This window comes from Sorex araneus, chromosome 3 (assembly GCF_027595985.1).
Source record: "Sorex araneus isolate mSorAra2 chromosome 3, mSorAra2.pri, whole genome shotgun sequence".
In the NCBI taxonomy this organism is placed as follows: domain Eukaryota; kingdom Metazoa; phylum Chordata; class Mammalia; order Eulipotyphla; family Soricidae; genus Sorex; species Sorex araneus.
In genome coordinates this window covers 192,143,512-192,161,734 of record NC_073304.1, presented here as the reverse complement: position 1 = coordinate 192,161,734, position 18,223 = coordinate 192,143,512, and the positions used below count along the sequence as shown (strand labels likewise).

Sequence of the window (18,223 nt, the reverse complement as noted above, 5' to 3'; positions counted from 1 at the left end):
AGAGGCGCCGTCTTCCGGCGGAAGCCGACCCCGCGCGAGTTCTCCGTCCGGGCGCGTCTCGCTCGCGGCGCCGCTGCCCTTTAGTCTCTCCGGTTTCCAGACGCGGAGCCCCAGGCCCGCAGGCCGAGCGGGGGCTGCTCAGCCCCTCCCCCCCTCAGGTAACGCCCTCCCGCGTCGTTGCGCGCCCCACAGTGCCCCTCTCCCTCGTGGACGCCTTTTCGCGTCTCTAACCGCGCCTGTGGGCTTTTCCGGACTCTGGAAAGACGATCAGTGAAGGAAAAGGCCCTCCCGCTGCCTCACGACCGAACAGTCAGTCAGTCCGGGTGATTTACGGGGCCAGAGAGTCATTCCGATTCCTTTTAATGACTGGTTCTTAGGCTTTTCTGTTTTTTGAGCGGAGGGGAGGACGGGGCAGAGCATTCCTTTCAGGATCTGATGAGAGCCTGAGTCCCCCTGGAAAGTACAATTTTACAAACGAACTTCATAGGCCCGGAAGCCAACTGAACTCATACTCGGATGTTTTGCTTGTTAGTTGGGAGAGAGATACGAGAAGGGGAGACAAAAACAAAAAGTAAACACTTGCCAGTATAAACATGACCCAATTGTTTTCAGGTGTGTAATGCTGCGTAAGTAAATTAGCAAGGGCGTGTTTGACTTTGCAGAAACGCACCAGCAAAAAAAAACTTAAGCAACACCGTTTGTCCTTTTGGCTAATTCTTGCCTGGTGAAATGGGGGACACAGCAGCAAGACTGGAGGAGACCTAAATTGTAAAAAAAAACGGACATTGAGGACGTCATCAATAAGCTGGACTCCAGAAAGCTCTGTCTAGGATTTTATTAGACTGCTTTTTTCCCCCAATATACCTGTATTGGAAGATTGAGACAAAAAGGCACAAACTCACATTAAATAAACAGGTAATCTAATCAATTCTACAAAGTGTATTTTGTAAAAGTAGCACTAGGAACAAACCAAAATAATTCAGGGTGTCCCTGCAGGGACTGTGAGAGAACTTGGGAAGATATGCGCGTGCCCACAATACTGACCCTGTCCCTGACCTCTCAGTGAGGGGGCTAGAACCCAGCACCCCTCCTGTGGAGGCACTGCTACTGCCAGGGACATCATCCTGGAACTCTAATGAAAGCAGCTGGTCTGGGGGCATGGCACATCCTCAGGTACTACCCCTTGAGCTGAACCTTTCATTATAAGCCCCTGTAAGTGGTAGTAAGTTTCAGGGTGGGTGAGGAGGGAAGGGGATACTTAACAGAAGCCAATACTGTTGCCCAGCAGCAACACTGTTCATGGGGATGGAACAGATCAGGGACTCCCTTTATGTTGTTACGGGCAGGAGGCCCAGGTCCAGGCTGACCTCAGGAAATTGTAGCATCATTCATGTGGATGTTTTCAAGCTGGGGCAACAGGTAGAAGTGGGAGGAGCCAGAGAAAGGTAGACCGGAGCAGGCCTCCAGTAGAGCTGAAGTGACAGGCTGTGGATTTCAAAGGAGAGCTGGAGGAGGAGCCTAACGTCTGCTGACACTCAGAACACAAACAAATCTGCTCAGAATAGCATTTGTGCTTCCTGGGTAACTCTCCTCTGGATTTCACCTGGTTGATGAAGAAAGGAAAGCTTGAAACACAAGTATAATGATAGGTAATACAGAGTTTGTAGGAAAACATTTACATTTTTTCCCAGTGGGAACCTCACTTCAACTTTTAGTCGATTAAATGTTACCAGCAAGTTGGGATGCTAGGTTACCAACAGAACTGCCCCAGATCCATAACTATAGACCCGACAAGGCGAGCAGACTATAAGGAACGTGTGATGGGACATCTGGTTCCAACAGAACCTCCAGCAGTGATAGTCAGAACTAACTATACTGAGGGAGTTTGTGTTTGTCCACCCTTGCTTTAGAGAGGGCCACAGGGAGGGCAACTGTCCATCAGGATAAAGATACCATCCTGAGATACTCCTTTATTGCACTTTAAAATGAGTAAGGCAAAACAAATGGACAAAAACATAAGGATAAATCATTCCACCCTACTTCTCACTCCCCAGAAAAGAATTGATCTCTCCATCAGTAATATCCAGGCCAGCATAGGCTAGGATCACTGCACACTTGGCTGACAGACCTGATGAGATTTGGGGACTGTCAGGCGACAGGTAATACAGCTCAGTTCTCCCAGCAGGCCAGCATACTTGGCTAAGGCCAAATTGCAGGAAACTGACGCATCCAGCAGCTTCTATTCCCTTGGGAGCCTGTACTTTCTCACCAGCTGACTTTGGTAGAGAGTTCTTTACTACAGCCACTACTCGCATTTGATTGTCCAGGGTAGAACTCAGCAAGGGCAAGAGGAGCTGAGTCTTTGATCCCCCATATTCTTTTACAGCAACTGGAAACAAGAAGGAACATGTTCTGCTGGGAAGAAGCTTTTTGCATGCTTGTTTTGTGCAGCATGAAAAGGTCAAGACTTTTTGTGTCCTGATCAGCCTCAAAGACAGAGGACAGGATTCTAAGAAAGCACAGAGAGAAGAGGATTATTGCTGAGTGGCAGCACCAGCCCAAAAGGAATGAGGAGCATGGACATACAAGGGCTCCTCGGGGGCAGACTGATTATCTGGGGTAGTCTCACTTCTAAGGGCCATGATGGACAGGTCCCTCCAGGTAGAGAGTTGACCTGGGCATATTGACGGGCTCAGCAGAGAAATTCAGACAAGAGTGGGCAACAGGAGGGCCAAGAAGTCACAGGCAAGTTCTAAGAATAGTGACCAGAGATGCAATGCTTGGGGCAGGGTTATTTGTATATGTCAAATTTTCAACACAAACTGACCGGGCCCTGGGTACTTCCTTGGTGTTTAGAACATACTAATAATTGGTTACTGGGAACAGAAGTCAGAGTAAAGTGATACTGTGGCTATGTGGAATCAGAGTGGGGTGGTTGGGCGGGGACAGGGGATTGAACTCATCCCCTCTCCCCAGGTAAGCATTCAGAATTGCAAAGATCTGCCCAGGATGCAAAATACCTTAATTTATCCCAGGGTTGAAAACAAACAAACTTAAATCATTCAAATCACCACATCACAAAAGGCAGCTATTTTCAAAGACTAAAAATGTCACTTGGAATTAACGGCTGGGGGAGGGGGGCACAAAAATGGATGAGAACACAGTGTGAGAGGGAGAGGAGCTGTAAATACAGCAGCCTACACACCACATATCTCAGAGGAGCAGGCTCCCGCACACGCGGGCTTCATAATACCAGACGGTCTATTTGTTCACAATATTAAAGGGCATCTAGAATTAGCTACAGTGAGGGGTGGAAAGTTGCCTGAAGAATGGGCACAGAAAGGCTGCGTCCGATGATGGCCTGTCACTCGGGAGGGTGGAGCTGCTGGGCCTTCCTGTTGACCACTGTCTTGCAAAACTAAAAGAGAAATACAATTATTAAGGAAGCAACAGGGAAAAATAGAAACAAGCACACTGTAAATCATCATTGATGGAGGAGTTTCAAAAGAAGGAAGGATGCCAGTTGGTGTGGTGGGGGTTGGAGGGAGACAGGAAACTAAATTCAGGCTGTGACTGAAAAGCTGGCATTGCAATAACCTGCTCAGAACTACTGTCCCCACCCCTTGTTTGTGTTTTTGATACCCTAGCAGTGCTCAAGGGTAATCCAGGCTCTGTTCTCAGCAATTACTCCTGGCAGGTTTGGGGGACTACATGGGAGTGCCGGGATTAAACCTTGGTCAGTCATGTGGAAGGCAAATGCCCTACCTGCTCCGCCCCTCAGCATTACCCTTTTATCTGCTACTAGTTGTCAAGTACACGGGGCAGGGAAAGAGCAGAGATTTGCTGGGTGAGACCCCAGGCCTTAGGGCCTTAGTGCTAAAACATAGCCAGTTTTCCTTGATAAATAATTTCTAATAGCATAATGGAAGCAGGCTCGGTTTTACATTCCATGACCAAGTCAATTCTTGCTGGAATTACAGCAAGTCTTAAGGGCACAGGGAGGGAGTCTTAAGGACTAAGAGAAGGAAGGAAAGGGCTTGGGAGGGTGACAGCATGGAACCGGGGCCATCCCACACTGATCCTATGACCTGCATAGAAATACTTTCCAAGCATCTGAATGACGCTGCCTCTCAGGGACAACCACTCAGAATGGCATGAAGGAACACTGAGGAAGGAGATGAAGCACCGGACAACAATGAACAGAAGTAAAAGCTGTTTGGCCAGCAGAATTTCCAAGGGAGGGCCAGGGAGATGGCTCATACCTAAGGATGGTGCACATGTCGTGCAAAGTTGGAGTGTTAGGTGATTCATGGATGCTAGTAGTCCCCTGCCATCCCCCAATCCCAGTACAACCAGGTATATGGGGCAAAAAAACGAAACCAAAGAAAAAAATCTTTTTTGGTTTTTGTTTTATTGGGGCCACAACTGTTGGTGCTCAGGGCTTACTCCTGGCAGGCTGGGGGAGGGGGGATCATATGTAGTGCCGGAGACTGAACCCGGGTCAGCTGTGTGCAAGGCAAGTGCCCTGTCCACTGTCCTATGGTTCTGGCCCAAAACCAAGAACAACTTTTTTCAAGGGAGAGGTAGGGAATGCTATGGTAACTAGGAACTGGCTCCGGGGTGGGGGACAGAGGGAGAGCCCCAGAATGCCTGCTCCAGCTTGAAATGGCTCAGGTTCTCAGAGGAAATGTGTTTAGCTGATGATACTTGTGCATCCACTCATTATAACCTTAACCTCCAGCTCATACCACTGCCCTGTCCCTGCCTGGGTAGCTCTGTAGGACCCTGAATATCATAATACTTGTCATCTCTTTGACAGCAGTTGGGGAGCACGGGCAGTCAGCATCATTACTAGAGGGCAGGACAAATGCAGGTTTTCTTACTCCACTGAGCGCTGCTGAGGCCTTGAGGACCCACACTGCTTTGAGGGTCTATGACATGCACAGTGAGAATTCAGTAGTACATACAGTGCAGAGGGAAGGGGTGGCTTTAGTCATCCGCTGTCATTCCTTTCACTGGGTCCTTTTGTCTCATCTGGAACATAAAAAAGCACAAAACAGCCATTGAATCCCTTGCTGTTACACTTTAGTACAAACACATTGTCCTCTTTGGGGGGTGGGGCCAAAGTGGGTTCCAGCTCCACCTGGTGGTGTTTGGGAGTCCCAAATAGAAGTGGATACCATTTCTTGCAGATACCTTGGAGGTGATTACTCAAATCCTTAAAACCTGAAAATTCTCTTCTCTTTACAGAAAATCTATAATGTGGGTTTTGCTTCTAGGCCACACCCAGCAATGCTCAGTTCCCTATACACTGCCGGGATTTGAACCACAAGGTTGTGACCACACGCCACGCAAATGCCTGAACCTATATATATATATATATATATATATATATATATATACTTTTTGGCTTTTTGGGTCATACCCAGTGATGCACAGGGGTCACTCCTGGCTCTGCACTTAGGAATTACTCCTGGCGGTGCTCAGGGGACCAAATGGGATGCTGGGAATCGAACTCGGCAAATGCCTTGCCCGCTGTGCTATTGCTCCAGCCCCTGTACTATTTTTTTGGCCCCAGAATACGCATTTTAACTTCCCATTACGTATTACATCACTATCCATTAGTTTGTAGACTCTTTTTAATTCAACATTTTTGGTTCTGGGCAGTGCTGGAGGCAACCACGGCAACTGGCAGTGCCAAAGATTAAACCTAAGGTACTTCACATGCCAGGCATGCACAGCCCTCTGAGCTCTCTCCTATCCTTGTAACAAAATCTGAACACATAAGAGCATTATCTCTGGAATCAAACTGCCTAGATTGTATTGTCTCCATCACTGACTGATCTTCATTTTACTTCATTGATCTTTATTTTGTTTTATTTTTTGTGAAGAAAATGGGATGACAGTGATACAGTGATAGTGATTTTTGGGTCACACCCAGTGATGTTCAGGGGTTACTCCTGGCTCTGCACTCAGGAATTACTCCTGGCAGTGCTTGGGGACCATATGGGATGCCGGGGATCGAACCCAGGTCAGCCGCGTGCAAGGCAAACGCCCTATCCGCTCGCTGTACTATCACTCCGGCCCTTCATTGATCTTAAAACCTTCATTTCTTTACTTTTTTGATTTTGGGGCCACACCTGGCAATGCTCAAGGAACACTGCTGGAAGAGCTGGGGAATCATATGGTGCTGGGGATTAAACACGAATTGGCTGTATACAAGACATGAGCCGTCTCTCTGGTCTAAGCTTTCATTTCTTAGATAATAAAAGTGAAATAATAATACATCTGGGGCCAGGTCCGCTCAACACCTTTATTGCGAACCACAACACCTAATTAGAGAGAGAGAACAAAAGGGAATACCCTGCCACAGTGGTGGTGTGGGGTGGGGGGAGATGGGATCGGGGAGGGTGGGAGGGATGCTGGGTTTACTGGTGGTGGAGAATGGGCACTGGTGAAGGGATGGGTTCCCGAACTTTGTATGAGGGAAATAAGAGCACAAAGGTATGTAAATCTGTAACTGTACCCTCACGGTGATTCACTAATTAAAAATAAAGAAAAAAAAAGAAATTGACGAATAAAAAAAAATACATCTGGGGCCAGGAAGATGGCTCAAAGGGCTAAAGTACATGCTCTGCAATGTGAGGGGCGTGAATTCAATCTCTGGCACTGTGTGGTCCCCTGAGCATTGCTAGGTATAGCCCAAAACCCTAAAAACTGTATATGTATGTATGTATGTATGTATCTATCTATCTATCTATCTATCTATCTATCTATCTATCTATCTATCTATGGGCCCATAGTAAAGATAAAAGTTAGGTGTGTGTGGGGCTGGAGTGATAGTACAGCGGGGAGGGTGTTTGCCTTGCACTTGGCTGACCTGGGTTTGAATCCCAGCATCCCATATGGTCCCCTGAGCACTGCCAGGGGTAATTCCTGAGTTCATGAGCCAGGAGTGACCCCTGTGCATTGATGGGTGTGACCCAAAAGGAAAAAAAAAATAAAGTTCTTAAAAAAAAAAGTTAGATGTGTGTAGGGCAGTATTTCTAAACCAGAGGCAATTAAGGTCCCTGATGGGGCACCAGATTTTTCCGAGTAGTTGATCTCATAAATTAGGGCTGTAGCACAAGTTTAGGGCACCAACTGATAGAAAAGGTCAGAAGGAGGCCATGGTCAGAAAAAGACTGAGAAACACTGAAGTAGGAAACTTTGCATTAGAGAGTGTTGCCATGGAATTGACAACTATTTCATGTTACCAATGTTATTTCTTGTTTCAAACAAAGGGTATATGTCTACGCAGTCTCTGAAGAACATGAACTATTTATTTGTTGTTGTTGTTTGTTTTTTGGCTTTTTTGTGCCACACCCAGCAGTGAGCAGGGGGACCATAAGGAATGCTGGGGATCGAACCCAGGTTAGCTGCATCAAAGCAAACGCCCCGTTGTGCTGTCACTCCAGCCCCACATGGACTGCTTTGGTTTTGTTTCCTCAGGGATGACTCATGATGGGCCTTAGGAGATTAAACCTGAGCCAGCCACATGCAAGACAATAGCCTTACCTTATCTATCCAGCCTAGAACATTTATTCCTCCTTCCAGAGTTATGCTCTATTCACTAAGACTTTTAATTCCAACAGTTTGCAGATAACAGTTCTTCACTGAGAAACATTTTTCTATACACTTTTTACTGTATTCAAGCTGGTGTTTGTCTATTGTTCACCATCCCCAACTATATAATCAGTAAGTCTATGGTATTAGGGGTCTCAGGCAAGGCCCAGCTCCACATTTACAGAGTTCAGCAGGGTGCCGGAGAAAGCTCTGAGAAAGTGAGGCTGCCTGCATCAGGCTATTTTCCAGGGATGCTCTACCCTTGGCCCACAACTTGTTCAAAACCAAGAATCCTCTTCCAGCCCCCATCAGATCAAAATTTTCACACACACCCCCCCCCGCCCCAAGAGCTTCTGAAATTCAGTCCCTACTTACAACTATTATTGTAATCACACAAATATTTTAGCTTGTTCTTCTAAGTCAATTTCCTCAGACCTAATCAAAACAATTCCCTGGGGCACTTGTCTATTCTTGGGCCTCAGACTTGATGAATGAGAACCTACAGGAGCTGTATCATAAGTAAGTCATAAAATCAGTGTCTTACAAGCTGATTTTTCTTTGTCCCCTGCTCCAAACAGGAAGTCTCTCTTCTGACACAAAACCCATGTATACTGGCTAAAGACTAGGAAGCCTTTGCATACCTTAGCTCTATCTGGAAACTCTGACTCCTATAGAGTTTTCTTTTTTTGAGGGGGAGACTGTTTGGGCCATACCCGGAGATGTCAGGGGTTATTTCTGCCTCTGCACTCAGGAATTAACTACTGGCAGTGCTCAAGGGACCATATGGGATGCCAGGGATCGAACCCGGGTCAGCCGTATGCAAGGCAAGCTCCCTACCTAATGTACAGGTAACACTGGTTTACAAGACTAGAGATGTTGAGATATTTAGACATACAATATTACCACACAATGCCCCCAATCAGACTATCAGTATCTGTCCACCAGTTCATGGGACCCCTCCACCGTTAGCCCACTTTTCACCCCCCAGGATGATTGTCATCATTACGGTTTTTTTAAATAGCTGTACCCAGTGGTGATGTTGATCAAACTCAGCCTCAAACATACTACGCATTGCTTAACCATTCAAGCCCCAATTTCTGACCCCAATTTTAATTTTTAAATAGAATTTCACATTGGAAAATAGTTCCCAGAGGTACAGCTCAGCAGTACAGCTGTAGCCTTCCTCCCGGGGAGACCCTGGGTTCAACCACCAGTACTACAAAACAAAAAATGCTATTTGGGCTGGGCAGATGGACCATGGTTTAAGGTGGAATGCAAGGCAGGTTTCATTTCTGGTACCATGACTTCCCGAGTGCTGCACTACCACAAGGTAGCACTGCCTGGTGGAGTTCTGAAGCCCCTCAGAGCACTGCAGGGTGTGGCCCTTGGCCCTATAGCACTGTATCATCAGGCCTCAGCACTGACCTGCCAGTCATTTGGCACCTCGTGGTCCCCTGAGCACCACCAGGAGTGGCCCCTGAGCACAGAGCCAGGAGTAGCCACTGGGCAGTTGTAAGCCCTAACAACTCTTAGGGCTTATTCCTGGCTCTGCATTCAAGGATTACTCCTGGTGAGCCACATGCAAGGGAAGTGCCCTACCTGCTGTACTATCTCGGTGGCTCGAACCAGAATTTTTTAGAGGAGAAAAGAAAAGAGACAGCCAGATACCAGGCCTTACACATTTTCTAAAGGCGTCAAACATGTCCCACAATGACATGGTCTTGGTTTGCTTTTTCTTTCACTGCCAAACTACAGATTGTAATTCCAGAGGATTTCCTGCTTTCACAGCCACCTCTGAGGAAGGTGCTTAATCTAAGCTTTTGGCACACAACTCTATCGAATGCAGGAACATGGCTGCTTCACGACTAATCTCTCTCTTTTTTTTTTTTTTTTGCTTTTTTTTTGGGTCACACCCAGTGATGCACAGGGGTCACTCCTGGCTCTACACTCAGGAATCACCCCTGGCGGTGCTCAGGGGACCATATGGGATGCTGGGAATCGAACCTGGGTCAGCTGCGTGCAAGGCAAATGCCCTACCCACTGTGCTATCGTTCCAATCCCACGACTAATCTCTTTTTTTGGGGGGGGTCACACCTGACGCTGCCCAGGGGTTAACTCCTGGCTCATGCACTCAGGATTTAGTCCTAGCGGTGCTCGGGGACTATATGAGATGCTGGGAATTGAATCCAGGTCAGCCGCGTGCAAGGCAAATGCCCTACTTGCTGTGCTATAGCTCCAGGCCCATTCACAACTAATCTCGAAAGAATGCCAAGCCAGTTGTCCCTAGATCAATCTGGCTGAGAACTCTGGGGCCTTCTTAGAGTGAGGAAAGCAGATTCCCTCCATGCTAGAAGGTCCCAGAGCCCCCACCACACCCACTATCCTCCGGCATATAAACAGCCCACCTCCATGACTGAATCTCAGCAAGCTACCAAATCATCCCAGCCCTACAGCTCCTGAAGCATGTGGCCACATACTCAGTCACACAACACCTTCAAATTTCAGATTCCACAGGAGCACAGCAAACTTGATGAGAAAGTTGCATAGAAGCCCACCAAGTTCAGTGTGCAAGAATAGCACTAGTTGAGCTAGAAGGCCTTTAGCACCAGCCAGCGTAGTAAATCCTCAATGATAATGACTTTCGTGACGGGTGATTTAGAGACATGACAATGATCAAAAATTGACTTTTACTGATAATTACATTTGCCATTTTGTTGTAAAAAGCAATATGAAGTAAATTTGTGTCTGCTAAGGGGGCAGTCAGGGATGGGGGGGCCATGGGAAACTAGGGACATTGGGGAGGAAATTAGAAAACTGATGGTGAGACTGGTGTTGTAACACTGAATGCCTGAAATAACTGTATTATGATCAACTTTGTAAATCCAGGGTTTTTTTTTGCTTTTTGGGTCACACCGGTGATGCACAGGGGTTACTCCTGGCTCTGCACTCAGGAATTACACCTGGTGGTGTTCAGGGGACCATATGGGATCATGGGAATTGAACCCGGGTTGGCCTCCTGCAAGGCAAATGCCCTACCTGGTGTGCTATCACTCCAGCCCCTAAATCCAGGTATTTTTTTAAAAAATGCAGGAACAAGCAAAAACATGGGCTTGGGACTAAAATGAATCCTTAACTATGAGGATGCTCAAACTCAAATCTGAGAGAGACAGATCCAGATTTTCTGGAGAGTTCTCTTGATTCAAAAGTTCAGATTCTGGGGCTGGAGCAATAGTACAGTGGGCAGCTTCTTGCCTTGCATACATCCAACCTGGGTTCAATCCCCAGCACCCCATATGATCTTCTGAGCCTTGCCAGTGGTGGCCCTGAGCACAGTCAGGAGTAAGCCCTCTGGTGTGACCCAAAAACAAGGAAAAAAAAAATCATTCTGGGGCCGGAGGGATAGTATAGGGAATTAAGGTTGTACTGCATCCCAACAATCCTGGCTCAAGTCCCTGGCATCCTATATGGTCCCGGAGCACTGCCAGGGGTTACTTCTGGACATAGAACCAGGAATAGCCCCTGAGCACCACTAAGTGTGCCCTCTCCCCAAAAATAATTCAGGTTCTACCTACAGAGTAAAAGGGTTTCAGCAACCATGACCATATGCAGGATACTTTAGGTTGGCCTGTGCCAGGCAGCCAGTGGATGGAGCTCTAGCTTTAACCCTGAAACCTGTCTACACTTAGAAACTTTGTTGGTTTCTAACAAAGTTTAGACCAGAGTGTAGACCAGAGTGTAGACCAAAGTGTAGACCAGAGTGATTAATCAAAAGACTCAGGCCTCTCTCTGTATCTTTCTAATTCCCCTCTCCCCCAGTGTTGGGGCTGGGCAAAGCTTGCTTTCCACTCATACTATAACCCAGTCCCGGGTCTCAATCAACAGAACCCTGGACATTAAGATCTACCACTTCCTGGGCTTGATATCATGGCTTAAGTGGTAAAGCATATGTCTAGCACACGCAAGGGCCAGTATTCAAACCCCAAAGCATGGGACCCCAGGCACTGCTGGGTGTACTCCGAGTGGGCCGCCCCCAACCCAGCACTGGACCATCACCAGAAGCAGCTGCAGACCCTAAGCACTGCTGGGTGTGGCCCTTCAAAAATAAAATAACGGGGCTGGAGAGAGACTACAGCACTGGTAGGGTGCTTGTGTTGCACACCTCCGACCCAGACTCGTTCCCTGGCATCCCATAAGGTCACCCAAGCACTGCCAGAAGTGGTCCCTGAGTGCAGAGCCATGAGAAAGCCCTAAGCATTACCAGGTGTGGCCCCCAAACCAAAACTAAATGAAATAGCAAAATGTACCACTCGCTATAGATTCTGAGCAGAAGTACCAGGAATTGTGTCCCCAATCCTATCACTTCCCTGCCAAATGGAGCTTAATGAGTAACCCAAACATCTGCCTTCAATAGGAACTAAGTCAGCACACCACTTAACCAATGAGTCAGCCCAGGAAATATCTTCCGCGGGGGTGGTTAATAGCAATTCCCCATGTGATTCCAGGGGAAGGAAAAGCTCCTGCGCCCAATTCCCACTGGGGACCAGCCTAGTGTAGTGGGGAGCATCTGCGTACTATGGAGGCACCAGGGGCCCCAGGCCTGGCTCTCACCTGTGACTGTTCTGGAAAGCTGGCAGGGCTGAGCAGAGCACTGCCTGCTGACTCCAGCATAAGGACGGAGGAATGGATGACAGTTCTTTCGAAACGGCTTCCTGTCTTATTTTTAGCCCTGGGAGGACGGGAGGGGCCCCAAACAACACTGAATGGGAGAAGGGGCTGAGTGAGGAAGCACTTGGGCTCCTACCCTGTGTTGCCAGCAGGTAAGCTGACCTGGGCCCATGGCCTGCACTCTCAGCAACTCTTTTTCCTTTAAATGGGGGGACCAGTGGCACCTCCTCACAGATGTGAGGCTCACAGGGAGTCTGTAACAGCCCTGAGAGCAGTGCTTCACACAGTTACTGCAAGGTTATTTACTGACCATTTCCTCAGAATGGGCCTCACAGTTCCGAATGAGGCAGAAGACTACTGGGCCTTGGGTTCCTGCGGAGCAAACAGCTCTCTCTCTAGTCCTGAAAATACTATTTTTTTTTTTGCTTTTTGGCTTACACCTAATGATGCTCAGGGGTTATTCCTGGCGATGCTCGGGAGACCAGATGGGATGCCGAGGATCGAATCTGGGTCAACCATGTGCAAGGAAAAGCCCACTCACTGTACTATCACTCTGGCGCTAGACTTCAAATTCTTTATTTAAAAAAAATACCAAAACCTGGGGGCCAGAAAGAGAGAGCAGAGGGGCCTTGACTTGCCTCCTGGGTTTGATGCTAATCCCCCAAGTCCCGCCAGGAGATCCCTGAAAACACAGGAGTAAGCCGTGAGCACCTCCCACTGTGGCCCAATAACAGAAATCACTGAAAACCACCTTCTAGAGGAGTCTATTGTGTATGTGCTTTAGTTGTCCTGCCAGTTCCGTGCACGGGATTCCTGCATCAGCCCTGCCAGCCACTTCTCAGAGTCCCCTCCAGGTCTCCAGCCAGCACCACTAAAGGCCTCTGCTGGCTTGGAGAACCACTAAGGCAGCCGCCTTCCTCACTGGCCCTGTGGCATGTCCTTCAGCTGGGAGTCTCAGGGTAGGCCTCGACCTCAACTAGATGGCAAATTCAGGAGCACAGGCTGTTTTCTCCAGCGCTCACGTACTGTCACAATTAGAATGGACTTACTAGACATGGACACTTTCCAAGACCAGTGCCCTTGGGGAAGTGCCTGACAGTCTGACATTCCTGTTTACCTTGAAGAACGCCCCAGTTTTCTCTGGGGTCCCACTTACCTCATCTAGCTGTCTCTTCGTCTCATCTTCCATCCTTCGAATGTCATCCATAGTCAGGTCAACCCACTTATCAAGCCAACAGAACAGCTGCCTGTGGAAGTTTGTAAACAGACGCTTCTCTTGCTATAAAAAGGATGGACCCAAGTTAAGAGGCCAGAAGGCAGAAGCCACCAACGTAGTCCCCAGCCTGACTCCCCCAGGATCTCTGGGACAGTACCCCCAAATACTCCTGATGTGGGGGAGGGATGATGCCTGGCTGACTTATCTGCTTCAGCCTTCAGGTCCAGAGTGACTTGCCTTCACATGTATGGCTTCAAGTAAGAGAAAGGCCCTAAGAGACAGTGGGTGCCTACCTCACAGCTAGGTCCTGTGCTCAAAATAGTACAACAGGGGCTGCCCATGAGCTCCTGGCTAAGCAAAGACTCTCAAAGAACGAGGCCGGTTTCCTCCTTGTCTCTGGAGCCTAAAGTTAGGTTAAAACTGGTAACTGCTCAGCAGTTACTGTGCTGAATGTGGTTAGTGAGAAGGAGAGGGACAGACAGATGAGCTTTCTCACACGTGGGATATAAAGAGACATAAACAGGAAATAAAAAATGCCAAGAGGGTGGAGTGGAGAGTCAGGTATAGGGGCTGGAGTGATAGCACAGCAGGTAGGGCGTTTGCCTTGCATGCAGCCGACCCGGGTTCGATTCCCAGCATCCCATATGGTCCCCTGAGCACAGCCAGGGGTAATTCCTGAGTGCAGAGCCAGGATTAACCCCTGTGCATTGCCAGGTGTGACCCAAAAAGAAAAAAAAAAAAGAGTCAGGTATAGAATGGAGGGGACAGTGGTAGCAGGGAGCTGACACTCGAGTGGACGGTAGAGTGCTGGAATGTTTTATGCATGCAACTCTACCATTAAGTTTTTTTAAAACCACGGTGCCTTACATTTAAAAACAAGAAACAAAACTGGCCAACAGTGGGCTAAAGATAGAACAGGCTGAGCTAGCTGGCCATGCCACATATGATCTCCCAGGCACCACCAGGGGTCACTGCTGAGCACAGAGCCAGAATAGCCCCTGAGCACCACTGGGCGTTGCCATACCCCCTCCCGCCCCCCCCAGGAAATAAAAAAATAACTGACCGGCAGCTATGAAATATAGCCTAAGAATGTGGCTCTAAAACATGTAAAAGATAAAAATTCCTTAGATCCAGTGATTCAGGGCCCTGAAGAACTTGGGCTAAAAAAAACCCCTCTTGCTTTTAGCTTCAAGAAAAGAGAGATTCTATTTTAACTGTTCATAGAAAGCCCCCTCCTGAGTCCTCCCTTTGCTTAGCTTCCTTCCCTGTCACAGGGGATGCCCTTGGATGGAGGCTTCAACTGTAAGACAGGTGCAAGGGCCTGGGCAATCAAACTAGATCATTCTAGTGATGGCCATCTTCCCATGCACCCCATGTTCCTGACCTGGGGCGCACAGAGCCTGCATCACCTGGGGCGTGAGATCTCTTACTGGGCAGAACACCACCACCAACACACTCTTGGAAGGCCTCATGCTCTCACTTACCTTATGTATAAAGTTTTCCACTTTGTTCTGCAGGCCCCACCACTTGAACTTGACAGTGACCAGTTTGTACGCACACATGTAGGGGCAGTCTTTCTTATTTCCAAGTTCTTGCTGTATTAGAAAGAATGCAGAGACAGTCAGGTAACTCTAACAGGGCAGACATCTGACTCTTAGCCCAGTCCTTGTCAGCCCCCTTGCCCGCAGGAGAGATCACACCACACGGAGCCCCGCCCCCTAGTGGTGAGAGTGGGAACTACTGTACCTTCCAATTGGGGCCCAAGGGTCCTCGTCCTGTTTTAACAGATTTAAATTTTGCTGGATCTTCCTCTGCCTTATAATCCTGAAGGGAATGGTAGAATTGGAAAAAAAGAGAGGAAGAGAAAGAGATCATATTTTTCATCAGAGAAAACTTACAAGTTCTTCTTACTGCTGGCACACCAAAAATACAGAGAAATGTTACAAGCAAAATGGAAAAACATACATATGGAAAAATCTGGTATTCTCAGGGATTGGGAGTCAAACCCAGGGTCTGACACATGAGCGGCATGAGCTCTGTTGCTGAGCTGTATCCCCCTGCACCGATTTGTTTTTGGGCCACACCCAGCAGTGCTCAGAGGTTATTCCTGGCTTTGCATTCAGGAATTATTCCTGGTGGCACTTGGGGGACCACACAGGATGCCATGGGTCAAACCCGGGGTGGCTGCATGGGAGGCAAACACCTTACCTGCTGTACTATCACGCTGGCCGTGCATTGATTGTTTGAAGAATAAAAACAAGGGCCTGGCAAATAATACAATGAGTAGGGCCTTTGTGGTGCCCTGGACACATCTGACTTGGATTAGATCCCTGGCACCCCCATGGTCCTCCAAGCACCGCCAGGAGTAAGCCCTGAGCGCAGAGAGGCATGCCAGCCCTAGCCCCATTAAATAAAAATACAAAACTGGGCCTGCTTTAATAAAATCATTACTGGGAATGTTCAATGAATAGAGTATTTTCTCTAGTCATGCTATTGTCAGTCTCACCTCACTGAATTATAAAGGAGGCATTGCTGTGTTAACTAACAGAAATTTAGTCAGGGACTCTTTCTCTTCATAGATTCATGTGGACTCAGGAAACTCATCAGACCATCTATTTACTATAATAAATTGCAAACATGTGGAAATATTTCCTAGCAGTAAAGAGATTATGTGGGGGGGGGGGGCTGGAGAGATAGCACAGCGGGTAGGGCGTTTGCCTTGCACGCAGCCGACCCGGGTTCGAATCCCAGCATCCCATATGGTCCCCTGAGCACCGCCAGGAGTAATTCCTGAGTGCAAAGCCAGGAGTAACCCCTGTGCATTGCCGGGTGTGACCCAAAAAGCAAAAAAAAAAAAAAAAAGATTATGCAGGGCTGGAATGATAGCACAGCGGGTAGGGCATTTGCCTTGCACTCGGCCGACCCGGGTTTGATTCCCAGCATCCCATATGGTCTCCCAAGCACTGCCAGGAGTAATTTCTGAGTACATGAGCCAGGAGTGATCCCTGTGCATCGCCGGGTGTGACCCAAAAAGAAAAAAAAAAAAGATTATGTGTGCTTAAAAAAACTTCCAGGCTGAAAGATGGCTTACTGAGCTGGAGCACACATTTTGCATGCAGGGTGAGGTGATTCCCCAGCATCGAAGGGTCCCCCAGACACTACCATGAGCAACCCCAGGCGCCAAGCTAGGAAACCTGAAACACAGCTACATGGAGTCCAAAAGCTAAAAGAAAATTCAGTGCTGGAGGGATAGTACAGTGTGTAGGACACTTGCCTTGCACTAACCTGGGTTCAACCCTGGCACCACATATAGCCCCAGAGTACAACCAGGAGAGATCCTGAGCACAAATTCCCCAATCTGTGTGGGTCAAAAACAAAAAACAAACAAACAAAAAACACCTCCCATGTCTGTTTTCCACTCAAATACTCTGCTAATTATTTGGGTATAGTTAGTCTCAGAAAAATTCATCAAGCTGAACACTTATATTACCTTTGGTTTTTTTTTAAATTATGCTTTGCATTTCAATAAAAATAAAAGTTTTGGTTTCTGAGCCATTCTAAACACCTGGAGATGTTTATTTTTATTGACTTATTTATTTTTGCTTTTTGGGTCACACCCGGCATTGCACATGGGTTACTCCTGGCTCATGCACTATGCACTCAGGAATTAACTCCTGGTGGTGCTCAGGGGACTATATGGGATGCTGGGAATTGAACCTGGGTTGGCCGCGTGCAAGGCAAACGCCCTACCCACTGTGCTATTGCTCCCACCCCGGCAGCTGCCTTATAAAGAGCCAACCTTGTTTCAGTCCCTGGCACTGCATATGGGTGTGCTAAGCATTGTTGGATGTGCCCTTCCAGCCCAGCTCCCCCACAATAGAAGTCACTTTTTTTTTTTTTTTTTTGCTTTTTGGGTCACACCCGGCGATGCACAGGGGTTACTCCTGGTTCTACACTCAGGAATTACTCCTGGCAGTGCTCAGGGGACCATATGGGATGCTGGGATTCGAACCCGGGTTGGCCGCGTGCAAGGCAAACGCCCTACCTGCTGTGCTATCGCTCCAGCCCCCTAGAAGTCACTTTTGCATATTAAAGTTGACCCATACTTTTTGTTTGTTTGGGGGCTACACCTGTCAATGTTCGGGCTCTGCACTCAGAAATTATTCTAACAGTGCTTAGGGAACCATACGGGATGCCAGGGATTGATTCTAGATCAGCTGTGTGCAAGCAGGCACCCTATCCACTGAACTCTCTCCAGCCCTGTAACCCACATTTTTTTGCTTTTTTTTTTTCTTCAGTGCTGGGGATTGAACCCAGGGCCTCACAGATGCAAGGCTAATGCTCTACTGCTGAGCTACATCCTCAGTGTGGCCCACATTTCTCTTAGTTTTGGGTGACTCCAAGGGGCTCAGGGATGGAATATGGGGCTTCAGCATGCAAGGCATGTGCTACAGCCCTCTCAGGCAAGCTTTTGGGCCCTTGGCCCATGATTCACATTCTAAACAGTTCCTACCTTGCTAAGTACTTGGCTTCGATCTGCAATGTCTATATATATGACTTCCACATGTTTCCACGTCTCAGACTCCAGCTTATGCACCTGCAGGAAGAAGGGAAATTGCTGTCATGTTTATCACCAATCTGTCCAACCCAGAAAACAAAGTGCCTTGTTTTGTTTTGTTTCTTTTTGGGTCACACCTGGTGATGCACAGGGGTTACTCCTGGCTCATGCACTCAGGA

General features: G+C 47.9%; 1 protein-coding gene across 1 annotated transcript in view; it reads right to left on the bottom strand.

Annotated features, from left to right (window-relative positions):
- Positions 1 to 820: 820 nt before the first annotated feature.
- PITPNA (phosphatidylinositol transfer protein alpha) overlaps positions 821 to 18,223 on the bottom strand; it is a 46,306-nt gene continuing 28,903 nt past the window's right edge. The window contains exons 7-12 of the mRNA XM_055133938.1: positions 18,000 to 18,083; positions 15,233 to 15,310; positions 14,971 to 15,081; positions 13,427 to 13,549; positions 4,968 to 5,034; positions 821 to 3,418 (exon numbers count right to left, since the gene is read on the bottom strand). Coding sequence (XP_054989913.1) covers positions 4,990 to 5,034; positions 13,427 to 13,549; positions 14,971 to 15,081; positions 15,233 to 15,310; positions 18,000 to 18,083 — 441 coding nt within the window. The 3' untranslated portion in view covers positions 821 to 3,418; positions 4,968 to 4,989. The remainder of the gene's footprint in view (positions 3,419 to 4,967; positions 5,035 to 13,426; positions 13,550 to 14,970; positions 15,082 to 15,232; positions 15,311 to 17,999; positions 18,084 to 18,223) is intronic.